A 14,183-nucleotide genomic window follows, 5' to 3' on the forward strand; every position below is an offset into this window, starting at 1 on the left:
ACCCATATAAGAAAGCTAGTGGGTCTGCTTGAACTAGGCCACTAATTCATCTGGTTTCAGAGCATTTAGTTCTAACTGATTTGAACTGAATTGTGGATAAAATGCAATCATTCACCATTGTTAATGATGCAGTTGAAATATGTATCTCCAAATTGCTATAATGTTTATTAATTAGCATAAAATTACGATTAAAAAGTACAAAAAATGTGATGGATGTCTCTAAGCTATACAGGGTAAGGCAGCTCTATGCTTTAGTAATGATGAACAGAGAAGTTTAATGGCTGCTGAACAACTTAATGATTAGATATAAAAAGTTATTAGTGACTATAAATTAATAAAACAAAGGGAAAATACCGCAGCCTCCTTCTAGAACGACGGTATCTGGATGGCTCAGACCCTCCGGGTTTGAACAGATTTCATAAAGAAGCACAGACTCTAACACCTGAACTAACCTCTCCTGAATCCTTCAAGTCTGCGTGTGATTAATATATTTGTGTCTGCAGTCCTTCCAGGACCAGGCAGCCTGTCAGCGAGGACTATATGTAGCTCCAGCGCCATTGTGCTCCCTCCCTGCTGAGTTGTAAGGCTGCGTGTGGATATTTTTGTATGGCAGCTCCCAAGTGAGCGTGCAGTAAATCTGAGGTATGGAACGGAGAGCGGCGGGGAAATGCTGGGCCAGGCCTCTATAAGAACAGAGAGATGGATGGATGCTGACTGAGCACGCCACTTCACTGTTTGTCTCTCCGGATTGGAAGTTGGACTACAAAGCCATTTCCAAATCAACGCCTCATCTTCTTTCATTCCCACATTTCTTTATCAGAAGCTCCACTGAGCGGCTGAAGATCAGTGCGAATTAGTGAGCATCTGTCGTGACGAGGGTCCTGGGACGGCCCCCGGCCCCCGGCACCACGCCCGCCCTCCTCCGCCTCCATCCAGCCCCATTACGCCAACACTTCTCACTGCGCTCCGCCAAAGTGCCGATCTCCACATGTATGATAACAGCTGACTCTGATCTTTATTCTGGCGAGAGCAGCACCAGCAGCAGCTTCCTTTATGCTGCGTTACAAAAGATGTTTTCTCTCCAAACTTTAAAGTTCATGTCGGGTGTTACGACTCTGTGCTCAAACCCCATCCTCAACTTTCCTCCTTGCAAAACTGTATATTTATATCTGTTTGTACGTTTGTTGCATGTCTTGCCATGTTGAAAACTGGCACATCTCTCACAGTGAGTCATCACTTTCTGCGTATTTACCAGTTTTCCCTGCTTCTCTCCCCTGTTTCTAGTAAATACAAAACGAAGAGCTGTACTCAGTATTGATGGACATCACAGATGAAAACAACGAAGAGAGGAGAACTAGCTTTAAGAAAATAACACAAGAAGAAGAAGACGAGAAGGAGTCCCTCTACTGAGGCTGGCGAGGGAAGACGGGAGGCGTACAAAGTGGCGCCACGGCAGTGGTGTCAAACCAGCCACAAACTTGACAGATGGAGTGAGCCAGTTTCCACCAGGGACCACCTTTTTGCCGGGTAGAAGAAGAAAAAAAAGACAGAGAGAGAAGGAAGTGTCCCGTTATTATAAAACATTTTATTTTTCTATACTTTTGTGATTTACAATGGTAAAAAAAACAAAAAACGTGTGTATAAAGCAGTATATATGTACAAATCTGTTTTTATGTTTTTTGGTAAGGGAGATGAACAGTTGGCCCTTGATGCTGATTCTGTGGTATGCAGGAAGGAGGAGGGAGGACGACCTCCCCCGCCCCCCGCCTCCTCTCTCTATGGCACACTGCTCTGTCACCGAGGTCGTGTAAAAAAATACAACTAAAAACAAGAACGAAAGAAAAAAACAAAAGGTGGCAGGGAGAGCTCGGCATCCAGGCAGATGCACTTTCTACGCTGTACTTCCTGTGGGCGGAGTCTCGTGGCTCCGCCCTCTTCCTTCCTTCCTTCCTTCCTTCCTTTATGACGCCGCCGCTTCCTCCTTGTCGTGGCGTCGTCGGCCCGCAGCGCCTACTGTTAGCAGCGTCCCCCGTGGATACTGTCGTGATGTCACTTCCTTTTTGGCAGCACCATTGGGCATCCCCGCCCTCCCCAATGGGCAGAGTCACTGGTTTACAGCTTTGGGGAGTGGGGGGGGTGAGCCACGGCGGGACGGTGACACGGTACACAGCCGAGCCTCCCAGTCTGCCCCTCTCCACGCCCCAGCAGAGGTCACTGACTTAAGGACTACTGAGAGAAAAATGGCGTGAAAGCCGCTGACTTTATCCACCTGCCAGACTCCGAGCCCAAGCCTTTGTGTCACTCTGCACCGACGGATGAACTGTCAGACCAACACGAAAACAAGGTGCGTACAACTACCAAGGATGCACGTTCCCATCCGACGAGAATAACTCATCACCATCCATGTAACAAATTGAATTATAATCGAGTAATCCCATTGTACTACATCAGCAGGTGCATAACCAAAACACAAGCCTGAGGCATATAGACTGTGTCGCTAGATAAAACATTATAGAAATACAGTAGTGCCCATCCAACAGTATCAAGGAACGAGGGCTGAAATATGTGATTTCTTTCGTCAATGTATTCTGAGAATATTTGTTTTTTTTTTTCAGCACTCAAAACTTTTGAACAGAAAAAAAGTTTTAATTTTGTGAAAGCAGAACCTTAATTCTTTATATCAGGAGAGTCACTGTAAACGTGTTTAATCAAGAATGTCGGTTCAGTTTTTGAATGTATTTTAATGTCTAGGGTGTCCGATGAGTATGTATTCTTTTTTTCTGTATATAAATATATATACATATCTATTATATGGGCTGTGGTGATGTCAGGGAATAGAGGGGGTGGCAGGAAAGCCTCCGGCCCCCCGAGCATAGTTATCAGAACCCCCTCCAACTAAATATGTCCCTGATATTTACTGTAACATGTGATCATGTGCTATATGACTGAAAGTGTGACGGTGATAGTGTGAACTGATCTCCCCTGAGTCCCACCCGTACCACCAACACACGCACTGTGCAGATTCTCGCAGACCAACAGCACACGCTGGATTCCCGCCATCGTCAGAGCAAAGCGTCACATCCCGCCTCCTCACCGACCCGCCGGCCCTTCAGAGACAACGGTTTACATCTGCAGTTACTCTGACCCCTCACTGGAGCTGCAAAGACTTCCTAATTAGCGCAAGGTGTAGTAAAAAGTTTATGAATATTGATTTCTCTTTCTTACTTGAACCAAAGTGTGGTTTGAAGGCGCAGGCTCAGTGCTCTTTGATCAGGAGACAGCGGGACTCTGGGATGACGGCGGAGCCTGGATGCGTATCGACGTGACCCAGATTGCATTCAGTCACGGCTGCAGAGGAAGTGCTCGCTCTTCAGCCGCTTTAACGAGCTGCGCTGAAGGAGGCCAGCTCGCAGCTTCCTGTGGCGGCCTCGGTTTACGAAGCACCGGTCTCACGCTGACCCCGGTGGGCGAGCGGCCGCTTGTTTTACTGCATATTGGATATAACCTGCTGGCCCTGAAGAGAAACTTTTTACTTTTTTTTTTTTTTTTAATCAGAGGTGAGCAGGTTTGGGTGAAGCACAACTTAGTTTGAGAGTTCAGGGTATGCTACTTGATTAGTGGTGGTTTGTGAAGAGGAAAGAAAAGATTAAGCTTCTGACTTCCTGTACAAAACTACACAGTGTACTGTTAATATTCTGTACAGTAAATCTCACTTCACACTTCTTGATTAACTTCATCTTCTTTCAGGTTAAAAATAACAACAACAAAAAAGACTTGTTCTGAATCAGGGCTCCTACCCACGCGACCTCTGCTCATCTGTAGACAGCCTCCCATATATTACAGAGTATCTATATCATGGCAACTAACTGTTGTGAAGTCTAATTGGGGTAAAGTCGGTCATTTGTTTTCCCATACAGCTTTCATCTGCAGATTTAGCATCTTCATACCTGTTGGTTTGTTTCTGAGAGTCAACTGATTGTTCTGGCCTACTTTCAGCTCCGCAGACTGGAGGTGGGTCAGGAAACTCAGGAGCAGGTTGGAGTTTTAGTTTGCCGGGAACTTCCAGGGAGCCAGAGATAAAGAGCCACAGTTCGTTTCCTCCTCCTTTTCGTCACATAGTTGGAGTTCGTCCACTGAATTATCTATGCATACTGCAACAAAAACACTTGATGTCATGTGTGATGGGCACATTTTCTGAGAGAACACTGTTGTGTACTTATTCTAGTTAGCTACTAGCAGATCAAATCTGACGGGAGGACGCTGGTATTATTACGTGTTTTAGTTTTGTCAACAAATCTTGAGAAAAAGTGAAAAAAATGTGTGTGTCTCAGTATCTCTGACTTAGTTATACTGTTTTTACAAACGAAAAAAAAAAAACGAAACAAAAAAGTGTAGTTTTTAGCAAATGTTACTCAAATAGTAAGTGAACTCAAGTGCATTTCCTTGGGGACTATTTTCAGCAGCGGATGAATTCACAAAAGGTGCTGTTGTGAGTATTTGTGGCAGCAGATGTGGACATTTCACTTCCTGCAGCGGCGTTGGTGTTTTTCTTTAGGGGGAACCATGAAGCTCTGTGTATCTGTTTGGGTTTGACCTTTTTAAACCGTGTTTTTATTTATTTTGCTTCAAATCAAAGGACGTAGCATTACTTTGAAACAGTGATGCAAAAAAAAAAAAAGCATGTCAGACATCAAGCTGCCTCTTCTTTAGTTTATGCAAACCAAAAAAAAAAGTTTGAGGTCTGAGAATAGCAACACTTGCAGAGACTTGTGCAAAACAAATGAAGCGATCTTGATTTGTTTCTCGTATTAACTGTTGTAGACGTAGGAATAGAAAGTAGGGGCTGTGTGCAATGTTGCCATTCTGCGTATCCTCCTGATGTTTACCTACTGCTCATTCTGATCCACAGTTCACAGCGAAGACAAAGAGAAAACACCGAACCAATGACACTCCTACCACAGCACTCGTTTCAGACGTATATGCAGCTTTGCAGCTAACTTTAAAGTGCAGGTTTTGTAAAAAATAAAAAAGCAAATAAAACTCCTTTTAGAGTAGTGATGGAGAGTCCCATCCTGCTTACAGATTACTACAGCTCTTAATGCATGAAGGTATTTTGTTATATCTTTTCCATTTACCTGCTACGGCTCCCATGAGCTGGATGACAGTGTGTAGCTGCCACAGCTTCATGCGAGCTGCAGTTGAAAACCAAGAAAAAAATGTATAAAAGATTAATTTTATTGCCTTAGAATTTTTATCCAGTTGATATGAGAAATACTAAATAGATTTTAAATGTTTTAATGGAAGTAGTTAGATGTTAGTGTTGGAGCAGCAGTGGTGAGGTATCCATCCTGTTTTTAACCTTTAGGGCCGTTTTGTTCCCGCTGTGGTTGTTTGTCTCTGCTCGCTGGCCAACGCAGTGAAAAACAAAAAAAGGCCGAGCTAAAACTCCAGCCTGCGCCGTAGCGTAGCGGTGGGATGGAGCGAGGGGGGGTGGGCGTACGGCGACCGTCCCTTCCTTCCTTCAGATGCCTTTATGTTTTAAAAAACTGGTCCTGATCTTCCTGAGCACAACTGCTTGAGCTGTGACACTCGCAGGATGCCCCTCGCTTTCATCGGCCCCCGTATAGCTACCCCCCATCCCCAGCCTTCCAGTATGTGAGTCGACTGGCCCCTTTTGTATTTCTGGTGTTCTGTACATAATAACCTTCACCCCAACTGGTCTCTTACTTCCTTCAGCTGTCCTTTCAGGGGGAAAAGAACAAAAAAATACATCGAAAAGAAAAAAAAAGACCATCCTCTGACTCCCCAAATCTTGTATTTTGTTCTAATGATGACAAAATTTATTTATAAGGGATTTTTTAAATTCTATCTCTTTCTCCTTTTTGTAAATGTTCCAGTTAAATAATGTTTAAAAATGTTAAAAAATTAAATGGATATATTGAAAGGTTAAAAAATGTCTCTAGAAGTCCCTGCCCCCTCCTCTGGCTCTGTACTCTGAACTTTGTGTTTTTGTTTTTTCTCTTTCTGTATGCTTCTCTTTACGTGCTTCAGATGAAGAGTTCTATTTATTATGACATTAACGTTATTATAATTATGACTAATTATTAATATTATCATCCTCATCATCCTCATTATTATCATTAATAAACTTGTCTACTTCAGCTGCGGAGTCTCCGGGTGGTTTGTGGTGAGTGATGGCGCACCGTTCGCGTGCAGTGGACTGGGACTCGGCGTACCGCACGAATCCCACCGCACAACCGAGCCGAGACGCCGCACGAGATGAGGCAGCTGGAAATGGGCGGGGCTTCTTCCTGCAGCCATTTGTCTTGCAACAACCCCTTGTGGGGCTGCAAGATGGAGAGCACCGTCTGTCGCAGAGGCCGGCGTTATGGCCCAAAATGCCTCTGAATGTGGAAAAACAGACGCCGGTCTTTCAGAGGCGGACGGAGGAGAAAATACCAGAAAATGTAAATATTACAGACGATGAGTCTGCGTCCGTCACTGTTGGCTTTAATCCTCTGAGCTTCTGCAAACAGTAAAATGAGGCGTTTCTGCTGGAGATCCGGTGTTATTTGTATTTCTGCTGCACCAGGTCAACATTTACACAATGAGACCTGTGCAGGCCTCATTCCAGCAGGCGTGTCATGTCTTCCTTTTTTAAATGTCACATCTTCTTTTAAAGGCCATTAGATTTTACCAATCCAAAATTCAGTCGTCTGTTTTCTTAAGGCATCTTCATTTCCAAGTGAAAATCAGGGATTCAGAGGGAAACCAGTTTGGTTGGACATGCATCTGAAAATCCCTCGAGTGCGATCGTGTTTTCTTGTTTCCTAAAATTTTCCATCATTGTTCTTTTTCCCAAACTCCTTGAAGAACAATCAGAGATTTTTTCTCATTTTTTGCCGTCACACTCTAGAAAGATTTTACATTTTAATTAAAATCTTATAGAAACTCAATGGGGAGAAAAAACAGATGACTGATAGGGTTTCACATTTTAAAAACTCCTGATGCAAATCTCTGTTTTCTCATATATTCTTATATTTCTATGCTAAGCAAAGCAGTGCAATATATCATCATCAGAATATCAGCAGATGATATTGTGTTGCTCAAACCTGAACAATTCATGACTAGTTTCTCCAAACAGGAGGCGTCTTGAAACTCATTACCAACAAAAACTTCTGTAAGTATTAAATAAATAGCAGTATGTGTTTTTAATACTTTTTCTCTGATTATTTCCACATCAATACTTACTTCATTTCTGAACTTCTTTGTTTTGGTTTCTTTCTATGAATTGATTAGTTGGGTGAAAATGTTGTGTCAATTGCACATTTAGAAATATATTTACTATGAAACGTTGATACTTATTTTACCTGCTGTATAATTTGAATTGAGGTTATGTTGGAATAGTGATTTAGTTTTAGATAAACATGTTCATGATTGAGGCTTTAGGGTTCGTGCAGCTGAAGTTTTAGTTAGTGATGGTCTGCCATAACCAGATCACCATCTTTGTTTTTTGTTTCAAACTTTTAATTTACTTGGATAAAATCTCTTGAACTGTGTTGTACTGCATAACTCTCAGTGGTTGCATGTTGTTTTTAAATTAAAGCACTTTAAGACCTTTCAATAACTCAACCTTTATTGTACAATTCTACTTCAAATAAATAACTTAATGTTTCCTCGGTTAAATAATAATTTACAAGTCAATACTACCGTTATGGAGAGTGATTAAGAAAAAATGTAAAGCTATAAAAATGTGGCGTTGAATGCAATGACTTCCACAATTTGTTTGCATCTAAGAAAAAAAATCCATTTGAATTCATTTGCTGCATTTATTTCTTGTTTATGTCAATTTTATTCTTCATAAAATCTTGACCTGCATCTAGAAACACAGAACAAGTAATTGGATGTCGATTTCTAATAAATCTTACCAGACCAGTTCTGTAAATATTACTACATATAGATGATATTCTGTACTGTAGAAGAAGCTAATTGTGGGACAGTTTCAGTGTCAGAACAAGTTGGTTGGAATAAATTGGTAAAGTTGGGTCTGAAGGCCGACAGGAAGGAGATGCTGGAGGCCAGATTAAAGCCATCGTCATTCAAATCAAATTAAAAACGGTTCTACCTTTCTTTGTTTTTTTTTTGTTCCCCACCAGGGGGTCCTTTTTGTGGGCTCTAGTGTCCCTTATACAACAGTGGGCTGACAGGAAAGGGGGAAGGAAAAGGGGGAAGACATGCGGCAAATGTTGTCGGGTCCGGGAATCGAACCCGTGATGGCCGCGTCGAGGACTGAAGGCCTCCAAACGTGGGGCGCGCTACCCTCTACGCCACCAGAGCACGCCCCAAAACGGTTCTACCTTTCTGAATAAATTAGCTAAATATGAAGCTTTAATGGGGAGAACGCAGAAATGATCTGTGATCTGATCTCCCAGCAGCAGCTACTTCTGTGTCTGCTGCCAGATGGCCAACACAGCGAACAGGTTGTGGTCCGGCCATATTAGGATCATTTCCAGGTTTGTCTTAATAATTACTTTGTTTTCACCACACCTGAATGACCGGAAAGCATTCCCAAAACCAGACAAATGGCAGATTCACCTTAAATGACTCCACCACCTGAGTAATAGTTACTAAGCCAACTAATTCAGTCGTTTGTTGCACAGATTTCACATAAAAGGAAATAACTCAATTCTGATCAGAGCAAAAAGATAAAAAAAAAACATTTACAGGTAAATAAAATAAAATTGCAGCAGCCAAAATTATAAACTTATTTCTGAGACTTTCTTGAATAAACAGATTTATTTATGTTTAACTTTAAAACTATGTTGCAACAGACTGCAAATACCAACAAAACAATGATTGTTTTCAATTGCTGAATTTCAATTAACCGTAAAATTGCACAAATTGAAATGATGAAAATAAATTTCCTTATTGCAAAGAACAATTTTGAAAAAAAAGGAACTGAAATTTTTCAATAACAGTTTTTTTTGCGCTAGGCGTATCAAAGCACTTTTTTTGCATCACACAGGTCACATAATCAGCAGCCGGATGTTACTACTGACGAAAAGGACGAAGAAGACAGGAAGTGGCAGGAGGATGATGGTTTGTTTTAGTTTTCATACAATCTACAGCAATCATCACACAGCTCATAAAACGTTGTCATTCCAACCTGAGCTCGTCAGTAAAATGGCCGACTACAGTTTCTCAAAACGCCGTGTACGTAGCTGCTCTCCAGTAGGCGGGGCTTTCCACGCCAACACCTGATTAAAACGCTGACGTCTCCTCTGGTGGCTGGGAGATGATGTCACTGTTTACATTTGTTGCTAAACAAGCTTATTTACATGCGATTTAAATTTATTTCTTATTTAATGAAACACCACAATTGCAAAGGTTTTTTTGACATTAGCAGAAAATGGACAAACATTTGTAGTAGAAATGCAGCTAATGATTACTATCATAAAACTGTGTATGATAAGTATTGCATCTTAAGATTAACCTATTATTAAAACTGAGAGTCAGGATCTTAAATACTAAAACTTTAAATGTTGTGTCTGAGACGTTAAGTTTAGTAAAAAGTTGCCTGCAGCTGCTCAACCACCAATGGGAAGGTGAGTGTTTGCACAGACTCACAATGGTCAGGTTTCCTGTCTACCTGGTTTCTAAGCTTTTAGATTTCATGGATTAGCAGCTTTATTTATTTTACCACTTCTTTACAGAAAGTAAGAAATAATGATTATTCTGAATCTGCTACTTTTTTGGGCCATAACACAGCTCTTTCAGAACAGGAGTGTGTGAAAAGATTCAGACTCTGTTAAAGGTTTTTTTCAAATATAACACATATGGAAGTATTTTATAATGTGGAGTACTAAAGCCTAATTCATGTTAACGCAAGAACATCTAATTCGAGTTTATTGTAGTTTAAATGTACTTTCCAATCATAAATTATACTCTAGCTGCAATGTACTCTACCTCCCACATGGTGGCGTAATTCATCAGTCTTCTACAGTCTGGAGGCCCCTGCAGTTTGTATTCCTCTCGTTTGTGTTTGATCTTTCCTCAGAGCCTTGGCGTCTCCCACCTGATCCGCCTCATCACTAAAATATTATCTCCCTGTTTTATTCATACATGCAACGCTTGATTAAGGTCAAATGGAGATCTAAAATATGATAAAAGCATCTGTTGGGCTCAAATAGAATCTGTCACCCCAACCACAGCAATTGACCATAATCACACAATTATGAAGTGATGAGACACTTTGGCTTTATGGGAAGGGTGCTTTGCTAAAATGGCCCACGTAAAATCCCATCTGTACAAATGGGCCTTGGATTTGAGCCAAAGTGGGGGCTAAAAGACCCAATATATCAAATCACAGCACATCTAACAGAGGGGAACACAGAACCAGGAGTCTGTTGGTGTCAAAGAAAAACACGGTGGGGATATCTGTAAGTGCCGTCATTTCTGAAGGTACAGCACTCCTTTGTGCATATTTGATGGTGAACGCAATTAACAAAGATGATTCATGAGCCAAGTGATGGCTGACTCCTGGTGGCGGTTTGGCCCACAGTTTAGTCCTCTAAATCCCTTATTACTGTCTTATTATTACTGCCTGTGCATATAAACACACATAGACCTGTGGCTACATTGGGTTCAACGATACCTCTCCATAAATTCACCGTCATGAGTATTAGCTTAGCAGCTAATAGTGAGGATATAATAGAAATGTGATATCCATTAGCTAAAAATGATTTAAACAGATTCAAGATCAGCAACATGTTTTCACACAAGGAGCTAAAATTATAAAGTTGTAAAAAACTAAGAGCTAAATGGGAAATTAACAGGCAGGTGAGTGTAATTAAAGACAGTTTACTCTTATCAATTTACATTTTTACATTTGCAGAAAACATATTTTAGAAATTATAGCTAAGTTTTAATCTCACATATACAATCTTACTTCTTTTATTTGTGGCGTGTTTTATTACAGGAGATTGAGACAAACTGCTATTAATGGTGGTTTGTGTGAATCAACACATTGTCAAGCAGAAAAGATATTTTCAGTGAACTAAAGTAGTAAATGTTACATTATTTTGTTAAATCTACATTTGGAACCAATACAGTGTTTTGAATTTAATTGAATTTGAATTCAGTTGTTTTATACACATGTAGAGTCAAAACCTTGAGGTGCAGTCATGTGGTTGGAGGACATCTGGACAGACTCTTCATGGGTCAGTTCAGTGATGTAATGACTTTGGGTTTCAGAGATTTGCAAGAGTTTGCAAGCTTAAACGAGACTTGGATTGTTTCAGACGTAGCGAGTAAGAGGATGAAAAACATTGTGAAACATTGTTGAATTTGCTGGGACGTCCAGTTCTGGGAAGATTGGCATCTGTTTTAAATGTTTTCCCCTCAGGAATAATTGTTTTTCACCAAAGCATGATGGACTTGGATTAGTAGTCGTCGTCTACCCCAGTGTTTCCCAACCATGGTCCTCAAGGCACACTGTCCTACATGTTTTAGAGGTTTCCCTGCTTTAATGTGCCTGATTCAACCTGTTAATCAGTCATCAATTGAAATCAGCTGCACTGAAGCAAGGAAATACCTAAAACATGCAGGGCAGTGTGCCTTGAGGACCAGGGTTGGGAAACACTGGTCTACCCTACGACTCCTGGGACACTAAGGCAAAGACTAGGAGGACGGCTCCACCCTATGGAGGCGTCCTCCACCGCTTCCACTGGGTGATGGAGGGCAACACCCAATATCAAAGTGTACATGACAATTAGGCAGTTTCTTTTCTTGAGACAAAATGGGTGAAAGCACAAGACCAAAAAGAGTCCAAAATAACCAAAAGTCTCTCAGAAGGATCCAACACTCTTGAAATTCCTCAAATATTGGAGCGTGATCAAAGAACCATCTAGCTTTTGTTGTAAATAGAAAACAAGGTCGCAACAAACCTGTTGAGAAAGAAAGAAATGCTCAGAATTTTTTAAAAATCAAGCACATTCTATGTCTGCTAACTACCAAGAAGTACCAGATGTCCAGAGCTCAGAGACATGGCTGAAAATCAATTACCACTGAACAAAAAGATGAAGTATTAAAACTGGGCCAAGAAATAGATTTCTAGCTGGCTGAACCGTTTTAGATTGAAGAAGGGCTCAAAATGAACTCCACTACCTATTATGAGTTTTTAGAGACATTTCCTTCAAGCAGTGGTTCAGGAAGAAGTCTGCATCTTTCAAAAAGACAATGATTTTCAAGTGGGACAATACTTCATCACAAGCATCCAGGTCTGCATGCCAAGTCAGTAAAGTCATTAAAGTCATGAAAACCTTTTGACATGTCTTCCTTCCTTACCTGATCGGAACCCAATTGAAAACTTGTGGGCAGATCTTAAACCAGAGATTTACAATGAAGGAAAACAATATAAGTAATATAAGCAGTATAACTGCAATACAAGTAACATCCAATTGAAACGCAACCCTAAATGAAAGAATGATTGGTACTGTATGTTGATAATCAAATCCAAAATTGCTCCATTTTTCTGTCCATCATCGGACCGAGCTTATAAGCAGAGCTCCATTTTGCAGTCCTCAACAGCCTCTTTCCCATCAAACAATAACAAGTCTCAGCGGGGCGGAATACAAACCACATTATGGCTCTAATAAATCAGGCGCCAAAACATTTATCAGCACTCTCTGTGTGTGTTGTCTGGATGTTTGAGAGCTATGAAGCCTCGTCCTGCTCAGCCACTCGGAGTTTCCTCAGATGATGAGGGAGCAGCAGGTTTCTTGTCTGGAGTTTTAGACAGAGCATCCATCAGCTCAGCACTCCACCATCTGCTGCAAACACTGCGGCACTCGGCCCGACTACCAGCCATCTGCAGCCGCTTTCACCAACATCTCAGAGAGAAGATCTCACCGACTCATCAGATGAGAGGAACAGCAGCAGCTACATAAAACTGGAACATTATTGTCAATTAAGAAAGTATCTGCAGGAAAGATTGAGAAAAACAAGCTTCAGATTTAACATCCATCATCGACACACTGACTGGCTGAAGGGAAAGATTTCTACCCACTGAACTAAACTACAGGCAATACAAAACAATCTGCAGTTACACTACATGTCCAGAGGGTGGAGACAAACCACTAAAAATGACACATCTGACTATTCAGGTAGATTAAAGTAGATCTAAAACAAGCAGAGTGACGGTGAAAATAAGTGCACCCTCTGTTCACTCCAGGATATAAAATCTAAATGTAGAAAATCAGGAATATCCAGTTCCTCCTTCTACTGTAGAAGATTATTGCAGGTAAAAGAAACATTATGACAACTAGTAACCCATCCATCTATTGGATAAAATAAATAGATGGATGGTTATAGATATATGGATAGCAATAGAGATATTCATGGGCCTGCAGAATCCTAAAAAAATCCCTGCTACATTGAGATGTTCCTGTTCATATTTTATATTTTTAAATTACAAACATTCATGAAGGCAAAGGAAATGCCTTCATTTCAGAGCATTTGGACTTTAACAGTTGGATTCCTCAGCATCACGTCAAATAATAAAAAACAAAACGAGATGAGTACCAACCAGAACAAATAAGATGTGTGATTAAAGCTCTCCCCAATAAGAGCCAGTTTTCCACTTTGATCAACTGAGCAGGAATTAGGAAGTTTATTCGCTGTCTGGCCAACATGGAGCGATTCCTATCTGAATAGTGAGACTTCCATTTTTACTGAAAAGATTATTCTGCACGAATCCTAAACATTACTATTCTGATGTTGTAGAGACAAAGTCAGAAAGAGCTGCGACAGAAAGTGGTTAACAGCATAATGATTTGAGAGGGTGAGCCTGTACAGAATTAATGATCCAAAAGCAAAAATAAATCCAGTCCAAGAACATCTCTGACAGCTGATGGTACCTGAGTCCCGTCTGGCCCACATGTGATCCACGGAGCAGCTATCACATCGCCCCGATAACGCCACAGCCTCTCTGCGTTCGCCCGGTGCCAAGGCGCTCGGGATTTAGAACAACTACTGGTGTCCATCTGCACACCGGATTTAAACTGCGGCTTCGCTGCGACCCGTCTGTCGTGTGAGGCCTCTGGAGACGGAGGGAGGCCAGAGCGCCGTGCCAGGAAACACTCTCCCTTACACCCTCTGCTCTCTAAAATCAGCAAAAATTATGT

The 14,183-nt window shown here is 41.2% G+C and overlaps 1 protein-coding gene and 1 long non-coding RNA gene across 5 annotated transcripts in view; one reads left to right on the top strand and one right to left on the bottom strand.

Annotated features, from left to right (window-relative positions):
* The window catches only part of rbfox3a (RNA binding fox-1 homolog 3a), a 536,592-nt gene extending 530,431 nt beyond the window's left edge, over positions 1–6,161 (top strand). For all 4 annotated transcript variants that reach the window (XM_044101258.1, XM_044101259.1, XM_044101260.1 and 1 more), the window contains one exon: positions 1,285–6,161. In XM_044101258.1, coding sequence (XP_043957193.1) covers positions 1,285–1,287 — 3 coding nt within the window. In that variant the 3' untranslated portion in view covers positions 1,288–6,161. The remainder of the gene's footprint in view (positions 1–1,284) is intronic.
* The window catches only part of LOC122822521, a 93,486-nt gene that overhangs the window by 9,324 nt on the left and 69,979 nt on the right, over positions 1–14,183 (bottom strand). The window lies entirely within an intron of this gene.

Source organism: Gambusia affinis, linkage group LG19 (genome assembly GCF_019740435.1).
Source record: "Gambusia affinis linkage group LG19, SWU_Gaff_1.0, whole genome shotgun sequence".
Taxonomy (NCBI): domain Eukaryota; kingdom Metazoa; phylum Chordata; class Actinopteri; order Cyprinodontiformes; family Poeciliidae; genus Gambusia; species Gambusia affinis.